This window comes from Xiphophorus couchianus, chromosome 4 (genome assembly GCF_001444195.1).
Source record: "Xiphophorus couchianus chromosome 4, X_couchianus-1.0, whole genome shotgun sequence".
Taxonomy (NCBI): Eukaryota; Metazoa; Chordata; class Actinopteri; order Cyprinodontiformes; family Poeciliidae; genus Xiphophorus; species Xiphophorus couchianus.
This window is the reverse complement of record NC_040231.1, coordinates 26,755,178-26,768,045: the sequence shown is the minus strand read 5'-3', so window position 1 is coordinate 26,768,045 and position 12,868 is coordinate 26,755,178. Positions and strand designations below refer to the sequence as shown.

The window sequence follows — 12,868 nt, the reverse complement described above, 5'->3', positions numbered from 1 at the left end:
CTACACACCCTCTTCTCTTTTTTTCTCTGCCTCTGTTTGTCTTGTCCTTGTTGAATAATTTATCAGTAAACGCAACCCTTTATCTGAGCTCCGCTTGGCCACTGTTTCCACACACATTCACGAAACCAGAAGGATGCAGGCAAACGTGACAACCCCAAACTGAGAAAACTGCAATTTAAATTTCACTTTTAAAAAAATTTTTAAAAGCTAATTTGCACAAATCCTTAGCCTCAGGCTAAGAACAAACAACTATAAAATTCAAACCGTGGCTCTGCTTGGGATAAATATTCATAGTCCTGCTGTTTCTGTCCGGAAAACAAATCGAAATCAAACCGATTTTCAAATTATAGGAATAATCCTTCTGAGATTACAATTACTCATTAGCATTGTCCGTTTTAATCCACAAGGAGCGTGCTAAGGGTAGCTACCCTGCAAACTGCTTCTGTCCACAGCAGTCAATAATTTGGACATGTGAGTGGCCTCTACCGCTATTTAATATCTTCTGATAAACTAATGTGTCCTCTCTGCATCAGGTTGTGCCTCCCACACGTCACATCTTTGTGTCTCATTCCAGCCGTTTAGTGCAAAAAGGTTTCTGACCCTTTCAGCTTCCATCTATAAAGTAACAGTGGCAATATCAGCGACTGTGGCGCTTTGGTAGAGTAGTGGTCTTGCGATCGGTAGGTTGTAGGTTCGATTCCAGCTTCCTCCTGCCACATGTCAATGTGCCTCTGGGCAAGGCACTTAACCCCAAATTGCCTACCGATCATCGTATAAATGTGTGTGTGTGAGTGCGACTGGGTAAAGCGCTTTGAGTGGTCAAAAATGACTGGAAAAGCGCTATATAAGTTCAGTCCATTTACCATTCAATGTGCTTGTTGAATTCTATAAAAAAATACTCAATTGTCAACAACATAAGCACAACTAAAAAACAAACAGACTCAACAACAGTTTTGTTTATAAATGTATTTCTTTATATGCTGTTAGCTATCACTTGTTCTGCCAACACGCAGAACAAGATGGACCGATTTGCTCGAGGTTCCTCCCTGTTCAAAAGGGAGCTGTTCCTCTCCCCTGTCGCCTCATGCTTGCTCAATATGGGAGAGTTTTGGCAAAGTCAATGACCGCTTTGCTAAATGACATTAATTAATGAACAACAAGCCGAGCTGACTAGAGTATACAGACTCAAAAACAATTTGCTGATACAAAGTAAATCTACATTTTGCATTTAAGATAAAAAAAAACCCTCCTCTCTGTCTGTAAATATGTTTAAGTCAATATGTTCTAGTGGAATAATGTTAGCTTCACCTGGTTCAATTTCACTATAGGGATATTATGTTATTCCATTTTAGGTAATAAAATGCTTACATTCTTATTTCAAAATGAAATCAATTATTTGTTTATTTGCATCTTTTAGTATATTTTGAATATCATACACAATCTGTAAAATCTGCAAAAAAAGGCTAATTTATTTTATCAGAATAATTGATAGAATAATCAATTACCAAAATAAAAGTTAGTTGCGGCGTTACATGCAACTGCATAAGATATGCCTCAATTCTAAGCCATTTTATGCATGTTTATTAACGACGGTAATAAATGTGGAGGGGGAAACTAGACTGCAAAATTATATATACACATTACAGTTCACATTATGTTGCATTCATAGCTTCTGGTGAGACAACATCATTCATATAGTTTACATAGAACTCTCTTTTTAGTGCAAAACTATTTAAAGGGCAGTGCACTGCATTATTAGTTTGGAGTTTTACGTATTGCACATAAAACAAAAGCGAGTGAAGCGTCTGTCTGCCGCTTTATAGCTCCGACACTTAAATGACGACAGATGTTTTTGTTCTCTGTTACAAACTTCAGCCCTATGTTTCCCCTGAGATCCAGAGCCGCCGACAGATCACTTCACTCTACGCCACCATGCGATATTACTGCCTGCACATCAGCACCTTCAGTAGTGTCAGAAAGCACGACAAGTAAAAGCGAAATAAGGAATTCAGAGGGTATTAGATATCAGTGATGTTTTATTTAGAGGAAACAAATTCAGCTTTTCTTGGAGTGAATTGCCCTTTAAATAAACAAAAGCAGGGCTATAACTTGAGTAAACGAGATTTAAAACTGAACAAAACTGAAAGGCAAAGTCTCTCACCTTCACTTTGGTGTTGGCGGGGATGTTGGTCTTCCATCGCACGGTGTAGTGGCGGTTGTCGGTGATCTTCTGGTTCTTGGGCAGCGAGTTGTCGGCCCACGTCACCTTGATGGTGTCGTGGCTCAGCACGGAGGCCTGCACGCCCACTGGAGGCATCATGGGACTGGGGTCGGGCGCTGGGGTGTATGGAGCATGGAACAGTTCGTACAAGTCAACATCGGGGTCTATGGGGTCTGCGTGCCAGGCAGTAAAAAGCCCGCATGCATTGATTGCACACACACAATAAAAAAACAAACAAACAAACAAAAAAAAGGACAAAAATTAAAAACACAACGGGAAGCGTGGCGTGGAGGATGAGAGAGTGGAGTCGAAACAGAAGCGGTGAAGGGAAGGAGAGGAGGGAAAAATAAAAGGTTAATGCGTTGAAAATGAAGGTCGGTGGTGAGGAGGAGGAGGACGAGGGAGAAGGGAAAGGGGAGGAGGAAGAGGGGCGGGGTTTTGGGTGGGATTGGGAAGGTGGAAGAGAAAAAGAGAGGACACTATTAGAAAAATAACAGACACTGACCTCTAGAACAAGCAAACCTACAGAACTGGTTGCTGTGTGAAATCTACCCGACAGTGTGTGAAGCTAAAGTGACGACAGCACTATGGAGAGACAGGAGGAGATCAGCTATTCATGGCAAGATTGACTGCAAATGGGAAACCAGAGTGAAAGACACCACAAAATCCACAAAGACTTACCAAGAATATCTGGTCTACTTTCTAGTGCAAATATCTTAGTTAACTTGAAATAAGACAGAACTAACTTACAAGTAACTTTTCAGTAAGAAATAGGATCTTGTTTTAAGTCAATAATTTCTTAATCTTGATGAAAAAGTGCTAGTTGTAAGTGAAATAATCTCCCAGTGGAACAAGATATTTTTCCCATATTACACATTAAAATGTCTTGTTACACTGGCAAATTATTTCACTCATAGCTAATACTTTTTCATCAATATTAAAAAGTGTTATATAAAATGTTATGTAAAATTAACTTTTTTTTAGCTTTACATTAATTATAGTGTGTAAAACTACTGCATGGACCCAGCGCCGCCTTCAGACACAAATTTCTTTTAAGTCATGTTTGATATAAGACTGAAGGTAACAGTTACTTGGCACAAATTCATAATACTGCATTTGTGCCTAGAGCTCCTATTCCTTTCTGAAAAATTACTTGTAAGTTAGTTTTGTCTTAATTCAAGCATACAGAGATATTTGCACTAGAAACTAGGCTGAAAATATGCGGTAAAATCTTGTGTTTTTTCAGTGTACATGCAACTGCTCATGAAGACAAGAACGTATTCACCCAGTCGTTTCAAAGAGAGGCAATTCTGACACGTGTTTACATCATCCAGCAACTTTCATGCAAAGAGAACAATCGAGAGGGTTATAAAGAGTTTAAGATGTTTCTGTCGCATTCAAAACCGCAAGAGGAAAACCAAGGCTTTAAGCTCTCAGCCCGTCGGCGATGGAGGAGAAAGAGAAAGGTCGCCTACAAGTGGAGACATTGAGGATTTACGCGTTGTGCTGCTTCTAATTTGCAGCTCACAAACAAAAAGGGAAACGCTCTGCTGAAGAGCAACAGGGAGACCTTTTCTGATATTTGCCCGTCATTATGCGAACTGTAGCCTTCACTCGGTAGGCGGCACTCGAAGACATCCTTCGGTGAGAAACCGCAACGTGACAACTATGTCACGTTTTATCCGACATGCAGATTCAAAAAGGGGGGCTGGCGTAGAAGAAATGTCCAACTTTGCATAATCACCTGAAACAAAAGGAAGCCTAACACACACAGCAAATTAGGCTGACTGTGGAAGGCTTCCCTGGTTCAGTTCAGAGCCACTTTAGCTCAGAGTTTAACTCATAAGAAATCCACTTGCCTGATTTAGTACATATGAATCACGGCTTAACTCATTAATCTGCATGGATCATCCACTACGGTGTCAAGACTTTGAAAGTCTTTCTTTCTTTGCAACTTTTATTTGCTATATTGTTTTAGCACCATGAAGTGAAAGACACAGAACATTATTTAGCATATTAGAACAAACCCCAACATAATGTAGCTCATAAATGGCACAAAATTTTCTATTAATCCAAAATGGAAATTAAATGTTGCAGCTCATTTTATCCAAGTTTCTTCAAGGAGTTGTTGTGGATGCTGACGGATGTGGGCAGGAAGGATATCCTGAAGCAGTCTGTATTACAGCGAATCTGAAGGAGCCCCTGACTGAAGACACTCTGTTGTCTAACAGTCTCCTGAACAGAACTGGCCTTTGTGATGCCTATCTGTATAACTTAGGCATTGCTTGGTCCACATTTTGATAATAATAACAACTCATCTATCAACTGACTAATATGATTTGTAAGTTATCTACATTGGTTTAGTTTTATCGCTGATTGTTGGCTGTGTATTCTGTTTGCATGTAAGACATGTTCTATGACTATGGGCATAGACTGGAGTCATATATAAAAACTAAATATTAAAGACGCACTGGTTAAGTTTTTCTTACTGACTTGTGGTTTTCTTGCCAAGGACCAAAACCTGCTGCTTTAGTCCTATAGGCTCCCCACATCGTCTGAAGTGCAGAAATCGGCTCAAGTTGACGTAGATGAAAATGATCATTTTGTCCACAGAGAGCCATCTGCCTGCTGAATTCGACACCAAGTCCAGATTGAGCTATTTTGAGAAAGCTCTCTGTGAAGTTTTGCATGATGGGTCAGACGTTTTATGCCATGTTTTAAGCGAAAATGGGCTCATACATCAACATCAATATTTCTTTTTAACTAGCCTGCTTCCAGTATCAAAGTATCGAACAAACGTCACAAATCCACGTGGCTGTGTCGACTGTTCGGAATTGGCTGAAGTACGTGGGAGCCTTAATGCAAGAGAGCGACAGGCTTGGCAAGTGGTCCAAAAAAACCACAGGAAGTTGTCGGTGTGAACAGCCTCCACAGAACAAAAGAGAATACAGGTCTGGAGGTCGACCGACAGTTTCTGCAGAATGAATCCTTTAGGGATTAGCTTCTGGTTTCACTGCTCCTGTTTCCGTACTCGGTTTAGTTGTGATGGGAGAAAAAGCTTCGCCTGGTCACCCGTGATGACACTCCTCCTCGATCACCTGGCGGTGCTCTACTCGCTCCATTTGACAACTCTTTCTACAGAGGTGCCCTCATTATATCCCCAAGATGGAACAGTGTGTGTGAGAGTCAGAGTATTTTTAAAATCCAAGCATTCTCATGGTTGCAGTCAGACCCTGAGGTTTTAGAATGGCATGAAGGTTGCATTACTTTACCCAGCTTTGAAGAACGTGCGTTGCAGTTTTTCTTTGCTGAGAATCAGCAAAAAAAAATAATAAAAATGCAGCGTTACACGTGGGTGAAACGCCTCCCTCACTTCCTCTGTTTTTAAGTTAAGACGTCACTGTCATCTGCTATTCAGCCCAAGTTCACCAAGTTTTCCTTCGCTTTTTCCAAAAGTAAAGCACTATGTAGGTCAGCCCCGTCTTTTTAATTCCGACTCGAACAAACTGGCAGGAAGGGGAACGCGCCTCCGAGAATTCGGCAGAAGACGACGGTGGCGGGCTTTTCGGTTCTGCTTTTGAGAGGAAGCATTTGGATCTGACGAAGGGGTTGCCAAAGTCACCACGGGGGGTCTTGCGTGAGTGCACAGAGTGTGTAAGGGAGTTAGGATGAGAGGGAGCTTTTGTAGAGACAAGTGTGCACTATGTGTGCGCGCGCGTGTGTATACACGTATTAAAACTCAGGCACCCCCAGCTCCTCTCAAAGCATGTTGACGTGACTCACGTCGCCAGGCACCCCACCCCTCTTGTGTTCCATGGTGCAACAGTGCTGCAGCGGATCAAGGAGGAGCGGGGAGGCGGGTGCAGACCGCATTCTGGGACGCTCCGGGGAGCGCGCTGCTGCTCGTCTCCTTGCACCGTCACATGAACTGCGTGAACTCAGCTGACATGTGGGCTAACTGGAAGCGTTTCGCACTTCTTCTTCATGAGACTCCACGGGCCGCGACACATGCTCTGCCTCTAATTGGTAAGTAGTGTGTCACCTGGCAGGTGGCCAAACAGGTTGCCCTTATTATTTAGCTAACAAAGTGGTTTTACTGCGCTGCAATGAGACGCCTGGAAGACCAACTCTCACTAGGCTTTCGCAACATTTAACATTAGGTGGCTAAAATCTGTTAAAAATGGTTATGAAACGCTAATCCTTACAACATTTCTGCTAAATTTGACTTTCTTTTATAAGTTTTTAAATAATATTTATGTGCTAAAATTAATTTTAGACATGAGAGGCAACCTTTTATCTATTCAAATTTTGTTTTTGGCATTTGCTGAAATTTTTAATTGCAATTATTAGGATTTTTGGGAAACAATAATAATAAAAAAAAAAAAGTTAAGCTCTTGTGTTCTTAAAAATATAACGCCAATTGCTAGTTTTCCTCGACATGTAGCAAACATGTTAATGTTGGTATCATCTGACCAGAGCACTGAAAATGCTGAAAATGTGCTATATGAGTAAAATTACCTTATCTTACCTTTAGTATTTATCTGGAAAAATTACCACGGAGGAAGCTAAGTGCGCTAAGTATTTTTAAAGTTAGCAAAAACTCTAAATCACTAAACAAAAAAACTTCCTGCACTAGTAATGCATTAGCAGGTTACCAGAAGTGTGCCTACCACTGGAAACATCTAAAGGCAACTTATTGTACAGAATCTTCTGAGATATACTGTATTAGATAAATACATGGCAAACTTATCAGATTTTTCTGCTTCCCAATTTTGCACTACTTTGTGTTATTTTGAATACTGTAGCTTTAACGAGATAAAAGGTGATATGCGTTGTATGAAAGACCTTTTGAAATACACTTACCTTAAGAAGCATTTCTAAATGATATCATATATTAAGGATTAGATCCTTTATTTAAACGACAAAACAAAACAAAACACAATGCTGTCTTCAGCATTACCTAAACCTTTCTCCACAAAAGCTACTTTTCTATAACATTTCTGCCTGCATTAGCAAATTAAAACGTGGATTAAAAAACCTCATGCTCCCTATCGTAATAATCAGGTCTGCTCATATAGGTGCATCATTTGAGGCTCTGATCATTTGATTAAAAAAAAGAAGAAGGAGAGACTTGGGTATACTTACAGGCCACTAGTGAAGAGAGTTAATTAAAGCAGCGAGACAGACTGATGACCCATTTTCTGCCTGGTAATTTAGAGTCGAGACACACTGTGTCTGATAATGATGCCAGGTTAGAGAGAGGGCAACGAGAAATGTCAACTGAATCCAGAGAAGCATGAGCAGCGTTTTCTTTGTTGTTGTTTTTTGCGCCCTCCGTATCAGCTGTGATCAGGAAAAGGAAAGCTGATTTGCTCTCAGCTCCTAATGCGGCCATTGAATTCTTTCTCTCTGCTGCTTTTCCTTTTCACTCCCTGTGAAAGCTGCAGATGCGTAGAGTTCGTACCTGACTGCACTCTGGTGGCTGCGCTCTCGTACACGGGGATCCCCTCCCCCACGTTGTTGAAGGCCTTCAGCGTGATCACGTAGTGGGAGCCGGAGTCTGCGGGGCGAGAGACAGAGGTCGGTGAGAGAGAGAGAGATGACCCGACGCAGCCGGTCTAATCAAGCCAAACTCCAGAGACTCTCCGCTCGTAATAGCGATATTAGCGCCACGAATTTTTGAACACACAAGCTCCACTCGAAGTGATCGTGATGAGAGCTTTAACTATGAATGCCGGGACATTGGCAAAAGCTTCCTTTCTACTTTGTCACTCACTTCTGGACACAATCCTGATTCTTCAACCGCAGCATAAGATGGTGATCAATTATCTCATTAAAAATAAAAAAAGCCAATGGTCGACATGATAGATGCAGCAACAAAGAGCTCTCCATTCCCACAGAAGAAAATTTGCTAGCCTTGCTTTCTAGAGTTTTAGTATGACATAAAATTAATTAATCTTGAGAAGGTACTTCAGCAAAAGTAGAAGACGGCACTCAATAAATTAATTACATGAAAAATAATATATGTCAAATGTTTGTTTCAGTTAATTTTGATGATTATGGCTTAAAACTCACGGAAAACCCTAAATCCAACTTCCCAGAAAAAGTGTCATATTCATGGAAGGTTGAATGGAAGGAAAAGATGCTCAAACACTAGGAATAACCAAAGCCTTACATGGGCAGAAAGGGAAATTTGTAATTTCTTAACATGTCAGCAGAGCCACAAGCTGATCGTATTCATGTCACGCTACATGGATGCTTTAGATGCAGAGCAATTTAATCCGATGCTTTTTTTTTGGTTGATCTAGGACCAATATCCTATATGTAATATGGGATTGGGACAACCCTAATTGATATTTTGTGAAATGGAGATGCAGCTGCAAATTCCAGTTTCTTTGAGCTTCACAAAAATTTTTTTATTTGAACGTCCTGACCTTTAACGAGTGTGTGCCTATTTGTCCAATCAGTGTAATTAGTGGCTCAGCAGTAGGTGAAGCTCTAATTAACTCCTTCAGCCTCCACTACCTGGTAGCAATGAACAGTTTCACAGCATTCGGGCGTCTACGTCTTTGGTCGTTAGTTCATTAAATGCCATCTTTAAAATCAGACTTGAACCGTTTTCCTTCTCAGGAAACTCGCCTGCTGTAAGCATCCATATTAAGTGCAAAGACAAGAATCTAATTAGCGGTATATGATAGTTTCTTGACCAAGATTACTTTTGCAACAAAAGCCAAAACCCAAATGGAAACCCGTTCATACTGAGGTTCTCAATAGTGTAGTAGCGCTGTTTGTAGTCCACTTTGATGGTCTGAGCGTGGGGGCTCCCGATGCCGTAGCTGATGGTGTAGCCGCGCACCACGATGTCCTGGTTCTCCGGTGGCGTCCAGCTCACCACGATGCTGTTGACCAGCGGCCGGACGTGCAGCGAGCTCGGCTGGTCCGGTACGCGAGATTCTATTGGGAGGAAATGCAGGAAAGAAAAGTTCAGTACAGAAGCTTAGCAGCCTCAGCGCACAGAGCAGATCCGGTTTAGTCTGTTTGAAACGAGAAGAGCAGGACTCGTTACCGTCCAGGTCGCTCTCAAACGTCTCTGCCGGGGCCCACTCGGTGGCCGGTCCGGTCCCGTTCACAGTCACGGCCGACACTCGGAAGGAGTACTCCGTTCCGGGCTCCAGACCTAAACCGGCAAACACAGGTTCACAGGTGAGGCTTCACAGACAGACTTCTGTTTTTCACCGATTCTTCCAGAAGTTTTGACAACACTCCGGACATTTTTTTTCTGTCTTTCTAGTTTGCCATGGTGCTACCCTTAGTTTTTTCTAACTTCTAACATTTACATAAATGTAAACAGTACATATAAATTTAAAACAAAAAATAAAAAAAAATCTATACAAGACAATCAATATTGTGAAAGAAAGGAAGGAAGAAAGAAAGGAAGAGGAAAAACAACATTAAATAATAAGGTGAAAAATAACTACATAAAAGTCCTTGATTACATTACTGATATAAAAAAAATACTACTACTACTAAAATTAATAATAATAACCGACTAAATTGACACAGCGAGCTCCAGAGTAGAGACAGCAGCCTCAGCAATCCCAGGGAACATTCTTTATGACATGTTCATTTTGAAAACGATCAGGAGGTAATTCTCAACTTTTAATTAAAGTTTTTAGAGGCTTGAACAAAAAAGTGTGTGCCATTAAAAAAAAAAAAAAAAAGCTAAACCAATGAAACTACGAGATAAATGGCAGCACAAAAAGCGAAACAGTCAGTTCTTCCAGAGAGCATAAAGCTGAACTTCACATTGATTCATATTTTATAGGCACATCTCCCTCTGAGGGGGACGCGCCGCTCCTGGGTGCTGCTTTTAGTACTCGTGGATGGCGGTGGGTGCCTGCTGACAAATGGGGTGCTTCTGTATTAATTTGCAATAAAATTTGTCACTGTCATCATATTGTGCTATTTGCACGCTACGCTCTAATCCTCTAGTCATTTCTCTCTGTACTCGCTGTTCTACCACCTCTCTGTTCCTCCCCGTCTCCCCTTGAGGGCGTCTTCTAAAGACCGCCTTGCCATCTACGCCTTCGAGGCTACAACACGTCCTTCTTAAAGCTTCTGAACCAACAAACACCCCCTCTGTTCCGCCCCCCCCTGGAATGATCTCCAAAATCAACTTTTAAGTGTAAATTCTCTTTGATGCGGCGCGCAGCGGGAGGCCGGGCCACTTGAAAGTTGCTGAGACAACATCTAATATTAATCACCATTGCTGTGCGCCTCTTTCTGGCTGCGGTTGGTAGCAAGCGTGTAATCTTAAGGCAGCAAGACTTGTAACTCTAATTCAAAGTATTTAGATGAAACTGAAGACCCGCCATCCGACAGACAATGTAAATCAGCGCAGGTTCATGACGAGTTTGGGTTTTAAATATTGCAGCGCATCAAATAGATGCACTCCGCGGAGAGAAACTGGAGTCTGATGGCGAGAATGATTTAACAATAAAACAATCCAAAGAAAAAGGAAAGAAAATAGTATCTGGGAGCAGAAGCAAGTATAATTCACCTTGATTAGAGTTAGGGCATGTTTTATAACTTATGTCCAATCACATTACAACAATATTTGTTCCCGACAGGGGAACAGAAAACAGTTTTAAGTCGAAAGCAAAAAATAAAATAAAAATCACTCAGTACTTTCACACTGTTTACAGCTTTAAAGACAAGTGTGAACACAAACCAGAACAGAGTCAATATCTGTTATGTACACAAGACGGCTTGTTCACGCTGCGATGTTCAATGACTCAAAAGCTATTTATGTAGGAATTAGAACACAAGAAAAGAAAAAAAATCCCCCTCAGATTCTGAAAATCTTTGTAGTTTTACTTTGCTTCTACTTGAATGTTTAATACTTTGATGATACTAACTGAAATAATTTTTCTCTTGCAGAATGTTGCTGCCATATTTGTCTGTACAATCCATCTGCAATGCTTTAAATTGACTTACTGCAGCAGAACTAGCCAACGACCTATTAGCATCCTAACACTTGGTATAAAAATGAATAGTATGTCAATCCCTCTTTAGTTTCTTCATTACTACAGAAACTCTACAAACCCAGACAACCTCACTGCTGGAGAACTTAAGCAAATGGTGACATTTTGTGGGCATCAACCCTTTGACATGATTTAAATTGCTAATCGGTTACTTGAGAGACATGCCTGGAAAAACAGTTTTCTGTCCTTCCAACCCAAACGTTTCCATGTGGCGTTAGCTAAAGGCTTTGTTCAAAGCATTTAGTAAATTGACACCATTGTTCACATCTTTTACGGTTCACCGATTGGCCCGGTTGAAATTCTACTGGAGAAATCCAGCTCAATGGGAAAAATCCCAGACGGAGAACTGAAGGAGAGATGAGAATTGAGTTGAACTGCGTAGGAAGGTGACAGCCAGGCTACTGTATGGCCAAATCAACACAACAAGTTCCTTGGACATAAAAGTAACCATATTCTACAGTTTTTTGAGACTCAAAGTACCAAAGTTTGTACCCCTGCTGTCAATACTTTGCAATGTAACAGCGAGAGTACCAAAACCAGTGTCACTGATGATTTTACAAAAATGGAAAGCTTCTTAACATAATCTTTTTCTGAATGAATAAGTTTAACTAAAGGTTTTCTAGATGTTTCATTGTGTGTGATTATGCTACGTTAAGGCTTTCTACCCACCTTTACTAGCGGTATCAGTATAAGATGGTGTCTACCGAGTTTTCTCTCTATAAATAGGAGTAACATCAAGTGAAACCTCACCATCGATGAGCTTGTAGAGCTCCGTCCCAGCAGTGGTCACAGCTGATTCGCTCCTCCGTGGAACTTTCCGGTAGCGTATCTTGTAGCTGGTGATTTCCCCATTCTGGCCGCTGAGCGGAGGCGGCTGCCACCGAACCATGATGCCCTGAAAAGCAATGAGAGAATCTATCAAATGATAGTAAAACATTTGAAGCCTGCAGCTATAGAAGGTGAACTCATAAGTTCATTCACACAAACACTTGGCAGTGGGGGGGAAAGCCCTTTGTGTTGATGTGGCTCCCCAGGTTCCCTCCTCTGTCTCCTCTGCACCTCCCCTTCCTCCTGACGTGGGGTGCCAACAGGCGAGCCTCACGTAAACAAACACCCCTGTGAGCGCGAGTGTCAACCCGAGCATTACGAAGCGAAGCGAACATGAATAATGGAAGCAGGAGTCCTGATGGGCGAGGTGTGCGCCGAGTTTGAAGCTGCACAGCTACTCTAGTCAGAGATGAATTTGGGGCCTTTTGTTGGCAGGCTGCGCTGTTGCAGGATAAAGGCATCGGAGTTTGGGTGTGTGTTTAAAGAGATAGATGGGGGGTAGCTCGGCGTGGGAGAGCAGTTAATTAACGCTTTCTCACTGTCACACCGATGCACAAAAAGCCTGAAAACACGCTCAAGCTCCTCCCCTGCCGAGTCGAGGGAATTGAGCAAATTAAAATTGGGTTAAGTGTGTTCAATTATTTCCATTTTTCTTATTACACTGTGGGCCGCTGTAGTGGGATGCGTGTTGCCTTTCTTTCATCTTCTCCCAGATCGCGAAAACACATTTAATTGACTTTGCGAACTCACAGGAGGGAAGAGGTGAGCAGCAGAT

The 12,868-nt window shown here is 41.6% G+C and overlaps 1 protein-coding gene across 15 annotated transcripts in view; it reads right to left on the bottom strand.

Moving 5' to 3' along the window:
* Nucleotides 1–12,868, bottom strand: part of neo1a (neogenin 1a) — a 204,398-nt gene that overhangs the window by 14,326 nt on the left and 177,204 nt on the right. For 13 of the 15 annotated variants that reach the window (XM_028014609.1, XM_028014608.1, XM_028014596.1 and 10 more), the window contains 5 exons: nt 12,016–12,160; nt 9,288–9,398; nt 8,981–9,175; nt 7,686–7,781; nt 2,162–2,394 (listed from right to left, as the gene is read on the bottom strand). In XM_028014609.1, the coding sequence (XP_027870410.1) occupies nt 2,162–2,394; nt 7,686–7,781; nt 8,981–9,175; nt 9,288–9,398; nt 12,016–12,160 (780 nt within the window). The remainder of the gene's footprint in view (nt 1–2,161; nt 2,395–7,685; nt 7,782–8,980; nt 9,176–9,287; nt 9,399–12,015; nt 12,161–12,868) is intronic. The other 2 variants (XM_028014603.1, XM_028014612.1) reach the window with 1 other exon arrangement.